Source organism: Portunus trituberculatus, chromosome 28, assembly GCF_017591435.1.
Source record: "Portunus trituberculatus isolate SZX2019 chromosome 28, ASM1759143v1, whole genome shotgun sequence".
Classification (NCBI taxonomy): domain Eukaryota; kingdom Metazoa; phylum Arthropoda; class Malacostraca; order Decapoda; family Portunidae; genus Portunus; species Portunus trituberculatus.
This window is the reverse complement of record NC_059282.1, coordinates 4122270-4137269: the sequence shown is the minus strand read 5'-3', so window position 1 is coordinate 4137269 and position 15000 is coordinate 4122270. Positions and strand designations below refer to the sequence as shown.

Here is a 15000-nt window from a genome sequence, read left to right as displayed (position 1 = left end):
ATGGTTTGCGGTGCTGGTCTGCCGGTGCGTGCTGTGGCCCTCACGGTGCCACCACGCTGCCTGTGTGAGTGGCCTGATCCGAAGTGCCACGGTGAGATGTTACTGGGAGCATTGTACGGTCTGGTGACGAAGTACCGGGTGTGTTGTGCCTCTGGGTGCGGTCCGTGGGTCTTCTCGCCGCCACTCAAGGGCTTGGCGGACCGAGTGTTGATGTCGCTGTCTGAACCGGCACTGGCATCCTGGAATTATGAAGTCATGGTTAGATTTAGGATGCATTTCTAAAACACTCTAAAGCAATTTTATTATGATTAGTCGCAAGTTGAAGTAATGGCTAGCTCTTGGACTTTATTGTATATCTAACTAAACTTAACCCAACCTAGTGCAACCTAACGTAACCTAACCCAACTCAACCCAACCCAACGTAACCTAACCTAACCTTAACCAGTGTGTGTGTGTGTGTGTGTGTGTGTGTGTGTGTGTGTGTGTGTGTGTGTGTGTGTGTGTGCATCAGTAGCCAAAATATCCCATCAGCTTTACTCCTTCATTTACTTCACTTCTATCCACTTTACACTCGCATTCCAACTCTCCTTCATTACTTACATGTGTCTCAGTCTTGGCAGCCTCTAGACCCTTCAACTCTGCTCCAGTGTCCGTCTCACTTGCTACCTGGGCAGCGTACTGGAAGGAGTCACTTGATACCTGTGGGGGGAGAGGTGCAGGTGTCACTGGAATGGCTTATTGGTAGGAGGTAGGATGTGGAAATTTAATTATACTCTTGTATTTTCTGTTGTGAGGTGTTTCTTCTTGGTTAGTATTAGCTATTCGTGTGGAATAATGTGAGACGAATTTGATTGTTTTCATTTTCATTACTGTGAGTCGCGTTTCAAATTGTGTGTATTTAAAATCTTCAGTACTGGGGCACATCTTTACTTTGAATTTTATATACGATTAGACGATTTTATTGATATTAGGAAGGATCTATAGAGGCCAAAAAGGTTAATGGCCAGAGTCTTCACTATTCTCATCCCCACATAAGTTTCCGAACCTGTATAGAATCGCCAAATAGTAAGCAGAATTAATATGAAAATGCGTCTTGGTACTAAAAAGGTTAAGCGTGTTTTTTTGTGTATGTTTTTTATTATTGGTAAAGAGCAACGGACAGAGGTAATGGATAAGGCAAGCGAAGTCATAATCCAGCAGTGTAACATCGCAGTTATTTAGTAATGTATAGTTCTTTAGCTTTAGTCACGTAATCTTCTCCTATAATGCTTCTGCTTGCTAATGTGGATGAGTATACTAACTACTTGTATTAGCTGTTCATATTGACTCTCATGGTACGTGACCCCTTCAGTACCATGACGTGTTTCCATATTCATTCTGGTGACTATTTGGTGATTTTAAACAGCTTCAGAAACTCATGTGGGGGATCAAAATAGTGAAGACCGTGGCCATTAATCTTCTGACCTCCAAATACCCTTCCTAATGTAAATAAAATGGTCTGATCGTACATAAATTTCAAGGTAAAAATGTGTCCCAGTATTGAAGCGGTTAAGTCTTTTCAAATCTGTCATCTTACTTTGACATGGAAGGCGGTGAGATAGCTACGTGTCGCTCATCATTAATAACATGTGATTATATAAGTAAGGCAAAGGTTAGGTCAGGTTTGGTTAGGTTACGTTAGGTTCCGGTAAGTTACGTCGTACAAAATAAAAAGTCCAGGCTGTTTAACGTCTTCAGTACCATGACGCATTCTCATGTTTATTCTGCTTACTACTTGATGACTTTATACAGCTTCAGATACTTATGTTGGGGTTAAAACAGTGAAGACTCTGGCCATTAATCTTCTGACCTCCATAGACCTTTCCTAGTGTAAATAGAATCGTCTAATCATACCCAAAACTCGTGGTAAAAAAATGCGTTCCACTACTGAAGGGGTCAGAGTAGAAGCCGAACAAGTCACGACGAACGGTAAATGTCGAACGAGAAAAGAAACACAAAAAAGACAGTGCTCACATTTGGGTCAAGCACCTCACCATCACAGGGGAGTAAATGAGTCTCGCTTTTTACTCCCTGGAAGTTGAATTATTTGTGTCAGAATTGAAGTGTCATTAAACTCGCAAGGCTGTCATGTTGTTACCAAACACTGCATAACATGTGGGTCTGGCTTTACAGGGATTCTTTATGTGTTTACTGTGCTTGTACCCAACACTCACCTTTGATCTCATTTAGTGTGTGTATGCGAAACTGGATCCCTGTGTTGTTTATATCAGTGTTTTTGTATCTGCAGTGAAAGTATAGCAGTTCAGGTTCTTTTGGGAAGCTTCAATCGAGGTGAAGGTGAGCGTTTTCTGGCTACAAGATGACGTGATTCAGAAAAAGTGAACAGCGCCTAGCAGGATGCACTAACACTGATTTGTATTACTTTTCTTTACCTCCATCACCTTTCACGTGGCCGCGGTAAAGATCGTGAACTTCAAATCTTCTTCACTTTCAATTCCTCACTCCAGATTTTAACCCAGTGCCTCTTGAATAAAAAAGAAAAGAAAAACTCTCACACTAACACTCTTATGCTTCAGATTTTACGCCAAACCTTCAAAATTGTGACATTAAGTGCCTTTTTTTTAGTTTAGTGTCTTAATTAATGAAAACTCCTTCATTTTCGTGACTGTCCTTCACATTCAGAGAGAGAGAGAGAGAGAGAGAGAGAGAGAGAGAGAGAGAGAGAGAGAGAGAGAGAAAAGAGAATGTGTGGGCTTAAGATAATTACATGCTCTAGAACAAATTTTGAAGACAGGTGTGGTGGGCGGGAATTTGTTTTTCCTGTGGTAGTTTGCATCTCTACTTTCACAGCGGGTGGCAGCCTGCGAGGGGACTGGCGCTGCCTTTGTGGGACCAAACCTTGCGTGGTTATACTAGTTATGTCAGAATGTAGCTTTTGTCGTACTATTTGGCTTTGCACCGCTTATAACTTCCAGATGTACGCACACACACGCTATGATACACGTACACACTCTACCATTTATGTAAGGCGTACGGATGTATACACACACACACACACACACACACACACACACACACACAACGACTGCTACTGCTACTACTACTTCTACTACTACTACTACTACTATTACTACCACCTCCACTACTCTTACTACTACTACTACTACTACTACTACTACCACCACGTAACCTAACCTAACCTAACCTAACTACCACCACCATCACCACCACCACAACCACCACCACCACCACTATTATATCCCATCGTCTTCTCGAACACTACATGACAACCACACAAATGAAGGCACCAGCAACACACACCCTGATCTCACAGCCACACCTTCAGATTCTCTCCCAGCTCCAGTGACGCACCCAAACCGTTCCCAGCACACTGAAGGGCGGCCTTTAAGTCATTTTAGTTTTTACCCCAACGCTAGAAAGTTGACTGCCCTGCTTTTCATGTGCAAGTCGCCCTGTCAAATGTCACCGGAGATTAGAGGGAAAAAAAGTGTGTTAACAGATAAACTATATTAAGATTTTCAGTACGGGAGAGAGAGAGATGGGAGGGGAGAGAGAGGGGGGGAGGGAGTGGGAGAGAGAGAGTGAGAGTGTTAGAGCAATGTTCTCAAGACTCGTGTCATAAATTCAATTAGGAATACATGGACTTCTGCTCGTAATAATCAATAGATATTTATTGTGTATATTTTAAATGTTAGTGTGTGTGTGTGTGTGTGTGTGTGTGTGTGTGTGTGTGTGTGTGAGAGAGAGAGAGAGAGAGAGAGAGAGAGAGAGAGAGAGAGAGAGAGAGAGAGAGAGAGAGAGAGAGAGAGAGAGAGAGAGAGAGAGAGAGAGAGAGAGAGAGAGAGAGAGAGAGAGAGAGAGAGAGAGAAAGTAAACATATACTAAAAAAAATCCCCTAATGAACCAGGAAGTTTAGCAGCAAACCAGTTACACTCCACGTAAGCTCAGGTAATACTCTCTTTTTTCACGTTCTGGTCAAATTCTGCCCGAGTGATATTTAACGCAACTGGTTAGAAAGCGGTGCCTGTCTGTCTGCTTGCCCGTCTGTCTGTCTGTCTGTCTGCCTGCTCGCTTCTCTTGCCCTCCCTCTTCTTTTTTTCGCTGTCCTTTAGGCGTGGCAGGGCTGGCGAATGAGTGATGGTGAAGTGATAGTGAAGTGAGAGTAAAGGTAACACTATCCTTTTACTATTACCATTGTTAGATTGAAAGCGAGTGATTGTTGGTAGTGACTTGACCTTCTCTTTGTTCCTTCCGTCAGGTCCTTTTTCTCCTATTTTTGTTTGGGTTGCAGTTTGTAGTTCTTTTGGGGTTGAGAAGCTGGTTTGTTAAATGGGTTTGTTTTATTCGCAGAGGGCAAATGTTAACTAGTACTCTTGATCATTCATACAGTTAACCAGTACTTTTAATCATTCAATACTTGGACGCATTTCTATCTTGAGATTTGTGTACGATTAGACCATTTTATTGACATTAGGAAAGATCTAAGGAGGTGAGAAGATTAATGGCCACAGTCTTCTTCACTATTTTTAATCCACCATATGAGTTTCTGAAGCTGTATAAAAATATGGAAAAGCATCATGGTACTGAAGTGGTTAACCATTCATACCTTTCTCTGGCAAACCCTGGAACTCCCTACCTGCTTCTGTATTTCCAACTTCCTATGACTTGATTTCATTTAAGGTTTCAAGACATTTATCCCTTTCTTTTGCCTAACTCTCTCGGGTCTCCAAGGGGACTACTAAGCGAGCCTTTTTTTTTTTTTTCTCTTCATGTTGTCCTTGTCCAATTTTCCCTTCTTACATATAAAAAAAAAAGTGAGTGATGCGAGGAGGAACGTGGGATGAGAAAAGTTGAGGGTTAACACTGTACTGCTTCTGTTGGTGTTCTGGTGGTGCTTATCTTGTATTGGTGTGTGGTTCAGTTACATATTGTATTCTTTCTATTCTGTCTCTCTCTCGCTGTATTTGAAGTCTTTTCTCCTATTCCGCAGCAGAAAGTAAGACAAGAATGTAGGATTTAGCGATGCTGTATGTGGTAAGCGTGGCCGTGATCGTATAGTGGTTAGTACATTGCGTTGTGGCCGCAATAACCCAGGTTCGAATCCTGGTCACGGCATAATACTTGCAGTTTTTTTTTTTCTTTATGTAGGGTAACTAACTGTCCGATTTATTTACTTGATGAAATGTATAGCTTATCTGAGTGTTAAGTATTGGAACACTTTTCTTTAGTGTGTGTGTGTGTGTGTGTGTGTGTGTGTGTGTAAGGTATATATTACTAAGCATGTGTACAGTATCTCATCTATGGTTCGTTGTTATTCGTTATATTTCTGTTCATCTGACCCAGTATTTAATCTTTACTCTTGTGATTTTGTGTATGTTTAGCGAATACATCAGGAGTTTCACCACCACCACCACCACCACCACCACCACCACCACCACATTTGAGCAAAGATGAAAAATATAAAGTGAAATTTCTCTGGACTGCATTGAACTGACAAAATCAAATGGAATGCGAGTCGAAGATATGTTAATTGAAGCAGATTACGCCTCGTCATTCCAAGTAATTAGAATTGTAAGAAAGCTGCCTGTAGAAGAATGGGCGATAGGTAGCAAGACTTTGATATCAGCCCTTCTGAACTTGTAGGCAACATGTTGAGCTTAATGAACAGAGGACGTGAAGCTCCAATGTCAAAGAAGAAGAAGAAGAAGAAGAAGAAGAAGAAGAAGAAGAAGAAGAAGAAGAAGAAGAAGAAGAAGAAGAAGAAGAAGAAGAAGAAGAAGAAGAAGAAGAAGAAGAAGAAGAAGAAGAAGAAGAAGAAGAAGAAGCGAGATGCAAAAAAGTCTCCAGCGATTGATTTTCAACTTTTTTTTGTGGGAAAATTTTGTTCGTGTCATTTGCCAAAACTCTGTGACATTGAAGAGGTCATGGAGCGCACACACACACACACACACACACACACACACACACACACACACACACACACACACACACACTAACCTGCCGTTCGGTTCTTTCCTTCGTCGAGGGAGTGGGGGAGTCATGCTCGGTTTGGGCGGGGATGGGGGCATGGGCGGGGGCGTCGAGGGGTCCTTGGGAAGCCTCTGGGACTGTGGCACTTTGACACCTCGTCGTTAGCACCGCACAGGCCTGGGGGAAACAGAGACCGGCCGCCTTCATTCCTCTGTAATTCTTTAACTTCTTCTCTAACTTTGTCTGTTCCCTCTTGTCTCAGTCTCTTGTTTGTTATTCTCCCTCTTCCTGTTTTTTGTTAGTTGTCTCTTATCCTCTGTTTCATTTATGTCTCTGTCGGTGTTGTGTTTCTACGTCTCTTTCGTTGTTATTGTTTTTTTCCTCTTTGGTCAAGCTTCATCTGTTTTCTTTAGTCTCAGTTTCTTGCATACTGTTTTCCTTCTGTTTTTTTTTTTTTTTGTGTTAATTGTTTTCTTTCCGTGTTGTTTTTGTTCGTTGTCTCTTGTCCTCTGTTTCATTATTATCTCTCGTCGTTGTATTTCTACGTCCCTCTTCGTTATTATTGTTTTCTCCTCTTTAGGCTAACTTCATCTGTTTTGAATTTCTCTTGTCTGTCTCTCGTATGCTGTTCTCTCTCTCTCTTTTTCTCTCTTGTCTTCTGTTTTATTCCTACCTCTGTCGTTGTTGTCTCTATGCCCCATTCGTTATTATTACTTTCTCTTCTTTCTATATTTATCTTTTTCGTCTTCTCTCTGTCTCTTGTATAATATTCTTTCTCCTCCCTGTTTGTATTAGTTTTCTCTTGTCCTCTATTTTCATTCTTATCTGTGTCGCTGTTGTGTATACGTCCCCTTCATTACATTACTTTCTCCCTCTCTTTGTGTTGCATTTTCCAATTATCATATTCTATTCTGTTTCCTTCTAGCTCATTTCCTGCTTCTTCTCTTTGTTGCTGGTCTGATTCTTGTTACTGATTTACCCTTTTGTTATCGGTCACTGGTTTGGTCGTTCCAGTCCATCATGTCTGTGTGTGTCTGTGTTGTTAAGTGTGCAACGTTCTTAGTCCAGTTACCGCCGCTCATGTTCTCGGTGCTCCAGTCACTAGGTCTGTTGTCTCACTGTCTATAAAAGCAGTTGGTCCAGGCCACAGACACACAGCCACCGCCCCGTCCTAACCCCTCCTGCCGCCTCTTAGTAACATTTGGCGTCCGCTGAGTCACGTGTGGAGAATCACGTGTGGACGTTGATAAAGCTTAAGTTGTCTTTTTTTTTTTCCTCCTTGTGAATGTTCAACTGACTTTTACTTAAGCTGTGATTGCTTGGCTGACTTTCATTAGCTTAACTGTCTCGTTGACACACTTTATTTATTTATTTTTTTTTATATTCTTAATTCTTTCTTCTTTTACGTGTTATGTGGTTACTTGCTGCCTGTTATCCAGATAACCTCAACGACAGTTAGGTTATTCCCTTTATATTTTCTTGTTTTGCCTTTTGATATTCGTGAATAACAAAACTATCCATCACTACTAATGATTAGTTGTTACATAGAGGAACAACTTCAAAATCTTTCATACAACGGACAAAAAATATGATTTACCAAGTTTGAAATGAACTAAACGACAAATATGTATCTCAAAAATCTTTCACAAACCGAGCGACAAGTGTACAGTAAAAAGTAAACTGAAAAACAGAACTTTAGGATGAATGAAAGCTGGAGATCATCACTATACATTGCCGCGGCGCGTGTCTTCGTCAGGGCACAGAGATCCAGTACTGATGCACGGACACGGGGCAGCCCTCGTTATTATATCAGGATTAACAGGCGTTGGCTTCACCATCCTCCCCGCTGTGGTACTTTCAATTACAATACTTGAACAACTAAGGCAAGCAGAATCAGGCTTAACGGTGACTATATCCCAAACTCGAAGCCAGGCAGAGAGAGGGGCGTCAGGCAAACACGCTAATGGAGGCACTAGTCTTAATCCTCACAGGGAGTCCTGCATGTTGTTATTCCATTCTTTTGGACCTCCATTATTCCCGAGTGAAAAAGATTAACTGCTCCTTTTCGTTCCACCGCCTTTTGTCACCCGGCTCTGGGCTGTGGATGGGCGGTCGAGGGGCAGGGTATGGGCGGCGGCGAGGCAGGAGTAAGGTGGCGGAACGTGCATCAAAACACTCACCAAGAGAGCCACAAAGACTCCCTCAGGGCACCGCATTTCCGCGCCGAGAGGGAACCCTTTGATCACACACTGTCTCTTTTCTTATAAGTTCCAAATATTGTAAGTCGTTCACTGCATGACCTCAAGCGTCGACATCCCCACGTCGTCCCTTCTTTATCACTGATCAAGTGCGCTCGATTCTGCCACATTTATATAAGCTCTGGTAAGGGGGGTAGGAGGGCAGCCACCTTTCACGCGGCTGCTGGTTGGTTCGTTTCCCTAACTCGAGCACAAGACCTCGCCCAGCATAAGGTGACATCCAAAGCACACTGAGGGCGGAGCGAGGCGGGGGGAAGAGAATGGTCGAGTGGAGAAGGCAGACTCGGAAGATAAACCCACTGTACTAATTGCAATAGTAAACAGGTAAACATTGGCCGACTGGAGGTGTATTCTTGCATTTGGTACTTTCAGGTGTAGCGAACGAAAAGGGCACACACACACACACACACACACACACACACACACACACACACACACACACACACACACACACACACACACACACACACACACACAACACAACACATCCGTTAGTGCTTTTTGCCAGCGAACTTGAAAGGTGTCAGGAAGGCAATCAGGTGGTCACTTTTACTCATAATAACTGGAACTTCTTGATGGGGGATTTTAGAGTTGGCTGATGGAACTCATTCCTGAAATATATACAGAGAGAGAGAGAGAGAGAGAGAGAGAGAGAGAGAGAGAGAGAGAGAGAGAGAGAGAGAGAGAGAGAGAGAGAGAGAGAGAGAAGGTGAGGGTGGAGGAGTGGGATGAATAGAGCAAGTGGTAATCTCAATTAGGTCTGTACGGGAGGTATCAAAGGTGTCGTGATTCAGCTAAACGAGTGGCAGACATCACTGTGAGCTGGATCTTGTGACTCAGCCGAGCCTCACGTTACCTCATACAGCACAACATGACACCAATTCACACCCAGGTTCGAAATAATATCACACTCATGCTGTTCTACTTTGTCTGAATGGAAATGTGAGTTTATGCAAGACTGATAGTTTTATGGAGAGAGAGAGAGAGAGAGAGAGAGAGAGAGAGAGAGAGAGAGAGAGAGAGAGAGAGAGAGAGAGAGAGAGAGAGAGAGAGAGAGATCCACATAAAACAGACAGATGAACAGATACAAACAGACGAAGTGCCAGACAGATAGATGAACGGAAAGACAAACACAGACAAACAAACAGAAACACAGATCGACAGACACATGAACGAACACACGAACATACAGACAAACAGAGTGTTAGACAGACAGACAGACGCACAGATAGACGGACAGAAGAGCAAACTGAGACATGAAAAAAAAAAAAAAACATAGGCACACATATAATCTTACATTTCTATATCGCTGTTTTTATAATTTTTTTTTTCCATCTTAGCCAAATATCACAAAACCTTTCGCCATGTGATAAAAAAACCCTAAGTGATAGTACTTACTAATATTACGTATTTACTAGAGAGAAAGAGAGAGAGAGACAGAGAGAAAGGGAGAGGGATGCTAAAACGGCTTATAGTACTCATAGTTCTTGTAGTGCAGAGTGAAAGTGAAGGAATGAGACTTGCCCCTTCGAGTTTTAACACACGTGATGTTTTGAAAGCACTACATCAACTTACCCGCTTTAATGAGCACACTGGGACCGAATCAGTGTAAAAAGCACCAATGAAAGATTTAATTAACTATATGTACAAACGTTTTTAGGGGATAAATAAGAGCCTCGGGGATCAAATAGCGGAATGAGAAGACTCCATTGTTCCGTCCAAGTGTCGCCTCCCGTACAAGGTTTGAGGTGAGGCAATGTGAGGCAAAAGACTGCAGTAGTAAGCAAGATAATATTATGATGCCAGAGTTGACTTTTTTTTTGGTAGAGTGCACGTGTCCGGGTGTATTAGATGTTATTTCCACATTCTCCATCCGAGTTGCAGGATACAGCTCGTGGATTTTGGTGGATTTGTATTAAATATGAGTGGATTTTTGAGATAGTGGTGTACAGATTCATGTCTCTCACTTTTCAAGAAGGCTGAGTTTATGTTTGCATTTTGAAATATCCTTTTGGTGAGGCATTGTGGATTTTGAGACAGTGGTGTGTATAAATTCATGTCTCTCAGTTTCAAGAATCCTCGCTTTTGGTTTGAATTTTGAAATATCCTTATCTTTAGTGTTCCTGTTTTTATTTTCGTCTCAAGGATGTGATGAGTTTGCGTGTTTTTTTTTTTATGTAAGAAGGGAAAGTCGGCCAAGGGAAACAAAAACGAATAAAGGAAAAGTTCATTGAGAAAGAGGGACCACTGGAAAAAAGGCTCATTGACTGACGGATAGATAGATAGATAGATAGATAGATAGATAGAAAGATAGATAGATAGATGAATAAATAAAAGTATAGATGGATGAATAGATGAGTATATAGATAGATAGATAGATAGAAAGATAGATAGATAGATAGATGAATAGATAAATATATAGATGGCTAAATAATGAATAGATAGATAGAGATAAATAGATAGAAAAAATGAATAAATACTTCGATACACAAATTTTTCGATGAATAGATAAATCAACACGTGACAATAGATACCAAATACACCAGAAATAGTAACATACACTCTGAAGCACCGTAATCTGTCTGAAGGAAAAAAACAACAACAACAACAACGTAATAAGCAAGTTGATATACTGCATCGATGAAAAAGCCACTTAATACACCAAGCCTGTTGTCCTGTCCCCTCTCACCGTTACTCTCTGACCCTTTGTGGAAAATGTAAAGGAAAAAATGTTATTGAATGTTGTATGAAGTAAAATATATCGTATCTTCTATATTAAGAGCTTTATTGTAAGATGTCACAATTCATTAAAAAAAATTCTGGAATATATTATCTGTCCGTTTTCTTTCGTGTGTCTAGCTTGTTTTCACGTCTCTCTCTCTCTCTCTCTCTCTCTCTCTCTCTCTCTCTCTGTCTGTCTGTCTGTCTGTCTGTCTGTCTGTCTGTCTCTCTCTGTACATGTGTGTGTGTGTGTGTGTGTGTGTGTGTGTGTGTGTGTGAGAGAGAGAGAGAGAGAGAGAGAGAGAGAAAATATACAGAAATCAAGAAAATTCTGACACACATGGAGTCGCACAAATATCAGTCATGCTGAGACCCGAAACTGACATAAATTCGCGAGAACATGATGTTTTTCTGCATCTTTCCACAATTCAGGGTCGTTGCGGTGTTGGGTGTTGGAGGGCGGGGTTGTTACTTTCACACCACTCTCAATCAGTCTCACTAAGCGCAGGGAGACTGAAAGAATAGGTAACTGTCTTGAAGTAGTAATATACGATTAGGTTTAAGCCCCTCAGTACCATAACGTGCTTCCATATTCATTCTGCTTACTATTTGGTGATTTTGTATAGCTATAGAAACTTATGTGGTGGGTTGAAATAGTGAGGACTGTAGCCATTAGTCTTCTGACCTCCATAGATCCTTCCTAACGTCAGTACATGATCTAATCGTACACAAATATCAAGGTAAAAATGTGTTACAGTACTGAAGGGGTTAAGTAGCTATTTATGAGTAGGCTTGAAGAAAAGTTTTATACGTAAGTTATTTTAGATTTTGATAGTAAGTACACGAGATGTCAAGTTGTGTTTATATTTTTCTAGTCTGTAAATTTCTGTCACTTATTTATTTACACAAACTATAAAGTCTTTCTTTTTGCACATAATATTAGCAAGAAACTTTAATAATCCTAAATCATCATTAATGCCATTACTGATGAATTACCTCTATATATTATTTACGTAGTGTTTGAAGACATATAAATTTCTCATATCCTCAATAGTGAAATCTTTATTGCAATACACTACTTCATGAAATGTGTGACGTACAAAATTCAACACTGCAACCTGAACTTATCATTTTTCTCTTGGGTTCACAGGAAAGAAACTGTAGGGGTTAAGGCAGTAATCGTCTGTGCCATTATGGAAGTGTGAACAATTCTATGATCATGGTGGAGAATAGTTTAGCGAGGTGCAGGAAGAGTAAAAGGGAGACCGTTAGATGTTTGTGTTTTGTGTTGGTGTGTGGTTCATAAACATTCGAATCAGGATGAGACTTTGTTATTGCACGAGAGATGTTCAGTGTCTGCAGTCCTCAAGTACGTGGAAAGGAAGAGTAATTTGATAAGTGATTTTACTGCTGTTCTGTTGTTACTACTGCTTTCCTTACTACTTCTGCTACTACTGCTACTACTGCTACTACTTCTACTATTACTACTATTTCTTCTTCTTCTACTTCTACTACTATTTCTTCTACTTGTTCTTCTACTACTATTTCAAAATCTACTTCTACTTCTTCTACTACCACTACTACCACTACCACTACTACCACTACCACTACCACCACTACTACCACTACAAATAAACATCAACTAGTAATAACAATAACAGTAGCAATTCGTAGTTATAAATACCACCACCACTACCTTTACCACCACCACCACCACCATCACTACCGCTTTCACTGTACTGCAGATAAATACAGCGACACCCAAGGCAAAAGCAGCGTAGTAAAACCAATTCAGAGTCCGATTCGAGAGTCCAGTGAACCGCGTCTCGTATTGACAGTCAAATGTGAAGCACCTTGACTCCATTTCAGCCTTTGTTTGCCTCACCGACCGAACAATTGATTCGAGACTCTTTTTTCGGGATCTCGACTCGTGTCCGGAACAGATTTTGAACTTTAATGAGCATTATGAGTATTTTATGTGTTTTAAGAGAGAGAGAGAGAGAGAGAGAGAGAGAGAGAGAGAGAGTGTTTGCTTTCATTTCATTTTTTTCCTCACAGCTCCTTCAAATGTACACACGCGCCGTCACGCACACAAATGACCTCTACTGTGTGTGTGTGTGTGTGTGTGTGTGTGTGTGTGTGTGTGACCATACCATCACTGTTTAAACCCCAAACATAAGAATGAACAAAAACAACACACACACACACACACACACACACACACACACACACAAGGGCGTTCTCATAAATACCAGCAAGGGAAATTTACCAACACCTCCCCGTTTTCTACATCACACATTTTCTTTCACTTGTCTTGGGGGGAAAAAGAAAAAAATATGATACTCGGTCACGCCTTACCTCTGTGCTCTGTTGTTCCCCAATGCTGATGTATCGGTGTGTGTGTGTGTGTGTGTGTGTGTGTGTGTGTGTGTGTGTGTGTGTGTGTGTGTGTGTGTGTGAAGTAATGCTGGAATTTTTACTTTTTAAGGTATTAATCTCTATTTTTGTTTTCTTACTTTTCTATTTTTGTTTTCATCTTTTCTTCCTTTTTCAGTCAAGGGTTTTCATTTCCTTCTCCTTCTTTTCATATTTGTCCTCTTCATGTTTTTTTTCTTCTTGTTTTATTTATGTTGTTTCCTTCCTTTTCTATTTTTTCATCTTTCTTTTCCTTTTCAATTCGGTTCTCATTTCCTTCTCTTCCTTCTTTCCATATTTGTCTTTTTCATGTTTTTTTGTTTATATTTTTCACTCTTGTTTTATCTATGTTCTAGTTTTCATGATCATTGTGTTTATTCTTTATCTCGTTTTTTTTATTCATGGTTCTTTATTCTTTCCCTTTCCTTTCTCTTTTATCCTTTTCCAGTATTTTTTTCTTTTCTCTCCCTTTTCCTGTTTCCTTTTCTCTCTTACGACTATCTTTTCATCATTTGGAGTGAACACAAAGCTAATTCTTTCAGGCTACACTTAATGAAATATTTAATCTAAAGTGAGTGTAAGGTTTAATATTTTCAAGAATAAAAAAGTGAGACATATAACTTTCACTCATTGGAATCAAAATATATTCATCTAATGTTGAATTAAGAAAAAAAACTTGCACAATTGTATCTCGAATAAAATTTTGTGTGACTCAGTTGAATATATTTTGTTTGTTAGTGCACCTTCTTTACTTGACAAGTCTTGCTCGTTTATCTTGGACGGTACAAGTGAACGGAGTTAGTCAGTGTCTTCGAGAGTTGCCGCTATTTCCCGTTAAGTCTTTGATAATGACTTTTTTATATATACTTGCATAGTTATCTTTTAAATAGACGAGTTTAATGTTGTCTCTAATTGCAAAAGTCTCACCTTTCTTTTTTACTTTACAAATTCTTAGTTCCTTTCCTGACAAATGTGGTGTGTGATATATTGACATCTCTTTTATTTCTTAATTTACTTCACAGACTGCTGTCTTTTATTAACTTCCTCTGTCTCATCTTCCCTTCGTCCTGCGTCTCGTCATCGTCCCTCTCTTCTTCCTTGCCTGCCTGCCTGCTCGCTTCTAGGTCAGCATAAGCTTGGGCGTCATAAGAACACCAACCTAAATATGCTTTCTCGAAACTGTGGAGCATCCCTTCTCTTAGTGGCTTCACCGCACCACAAGAGAGAGAGTGCGGTGCTCCAGTGGTCAAGCTCCTAATAAATTTTTTCGCTATGGTCTGAGAGGTGCCGAGATGTAGACAACTAAATTATCCATCACTAGATTTCTGTTGTGTTCTTTTTTTTCGATACGTTGTAGAAAGTACGGTGAGGTTTAGTTACTGAGCGTGTTGTGTGTAGCAACATATGTGTACTGAACAGGATCTCGTTGCATCATTACACTGAAAACTTGAAATTCCCTTTGAAGAAAACACACGTACTCACATGATTGAATAACCTTTATTAAGGCCGTGTGTTTGAGACAGACAGACAGAGAGAGAGAGAGAGAGAGAGAGAGAGAGAGAGAGAGAGAGAGAGAGAGAGAGAGAGAGAGAGAGAGAGAGAGACTTTTTGTTTC

General features: G+C 40.6%; 1 protein-coding gene and 1 non-coding gene across 2 annotated transcripts in view; one reads left to right on the top strand and one right to left on the bottom strand.

Moving 5' to 3' along the window:
* Window positions 1–8473, bottom strand: part of LOC123510231 (extensin-like) — a 10575-nt gene extending 2102 nt beyond the window's left edge. Inside the window, exons 1-4 of the mRNA XM_045265191.1 lie at window positions 8172–8473; window positions 6019–6168; window positions 601–699; window positions 1–239 (exon numbers count right to left, since the gene is read on the bottom strand). The exon at window positions 1–239 is cut by the window's left edge and continues 2102 nt beyond it. Coding sequence (XP_045121126.1) covers window positions 1–239; window positions 601–699; window positions 6019–6168; window positions 8172–8207 — 524 coding nt within the window. The 5' untranslated portion in view covers window positions 8208–8473. The remainder of the gene's footprint in view (window positions 240–600; window positions 700–6018; window positions 6169–8171) is intronic.
* Window positions 5065–5136, top strand: Trnah-gug. The gene has a single exon. It is a non-coding gene; the product is annotated as a tRNA-His (tRNA).
* Window positions 8474–15000: the final 6527 nt, after the last annotated feature.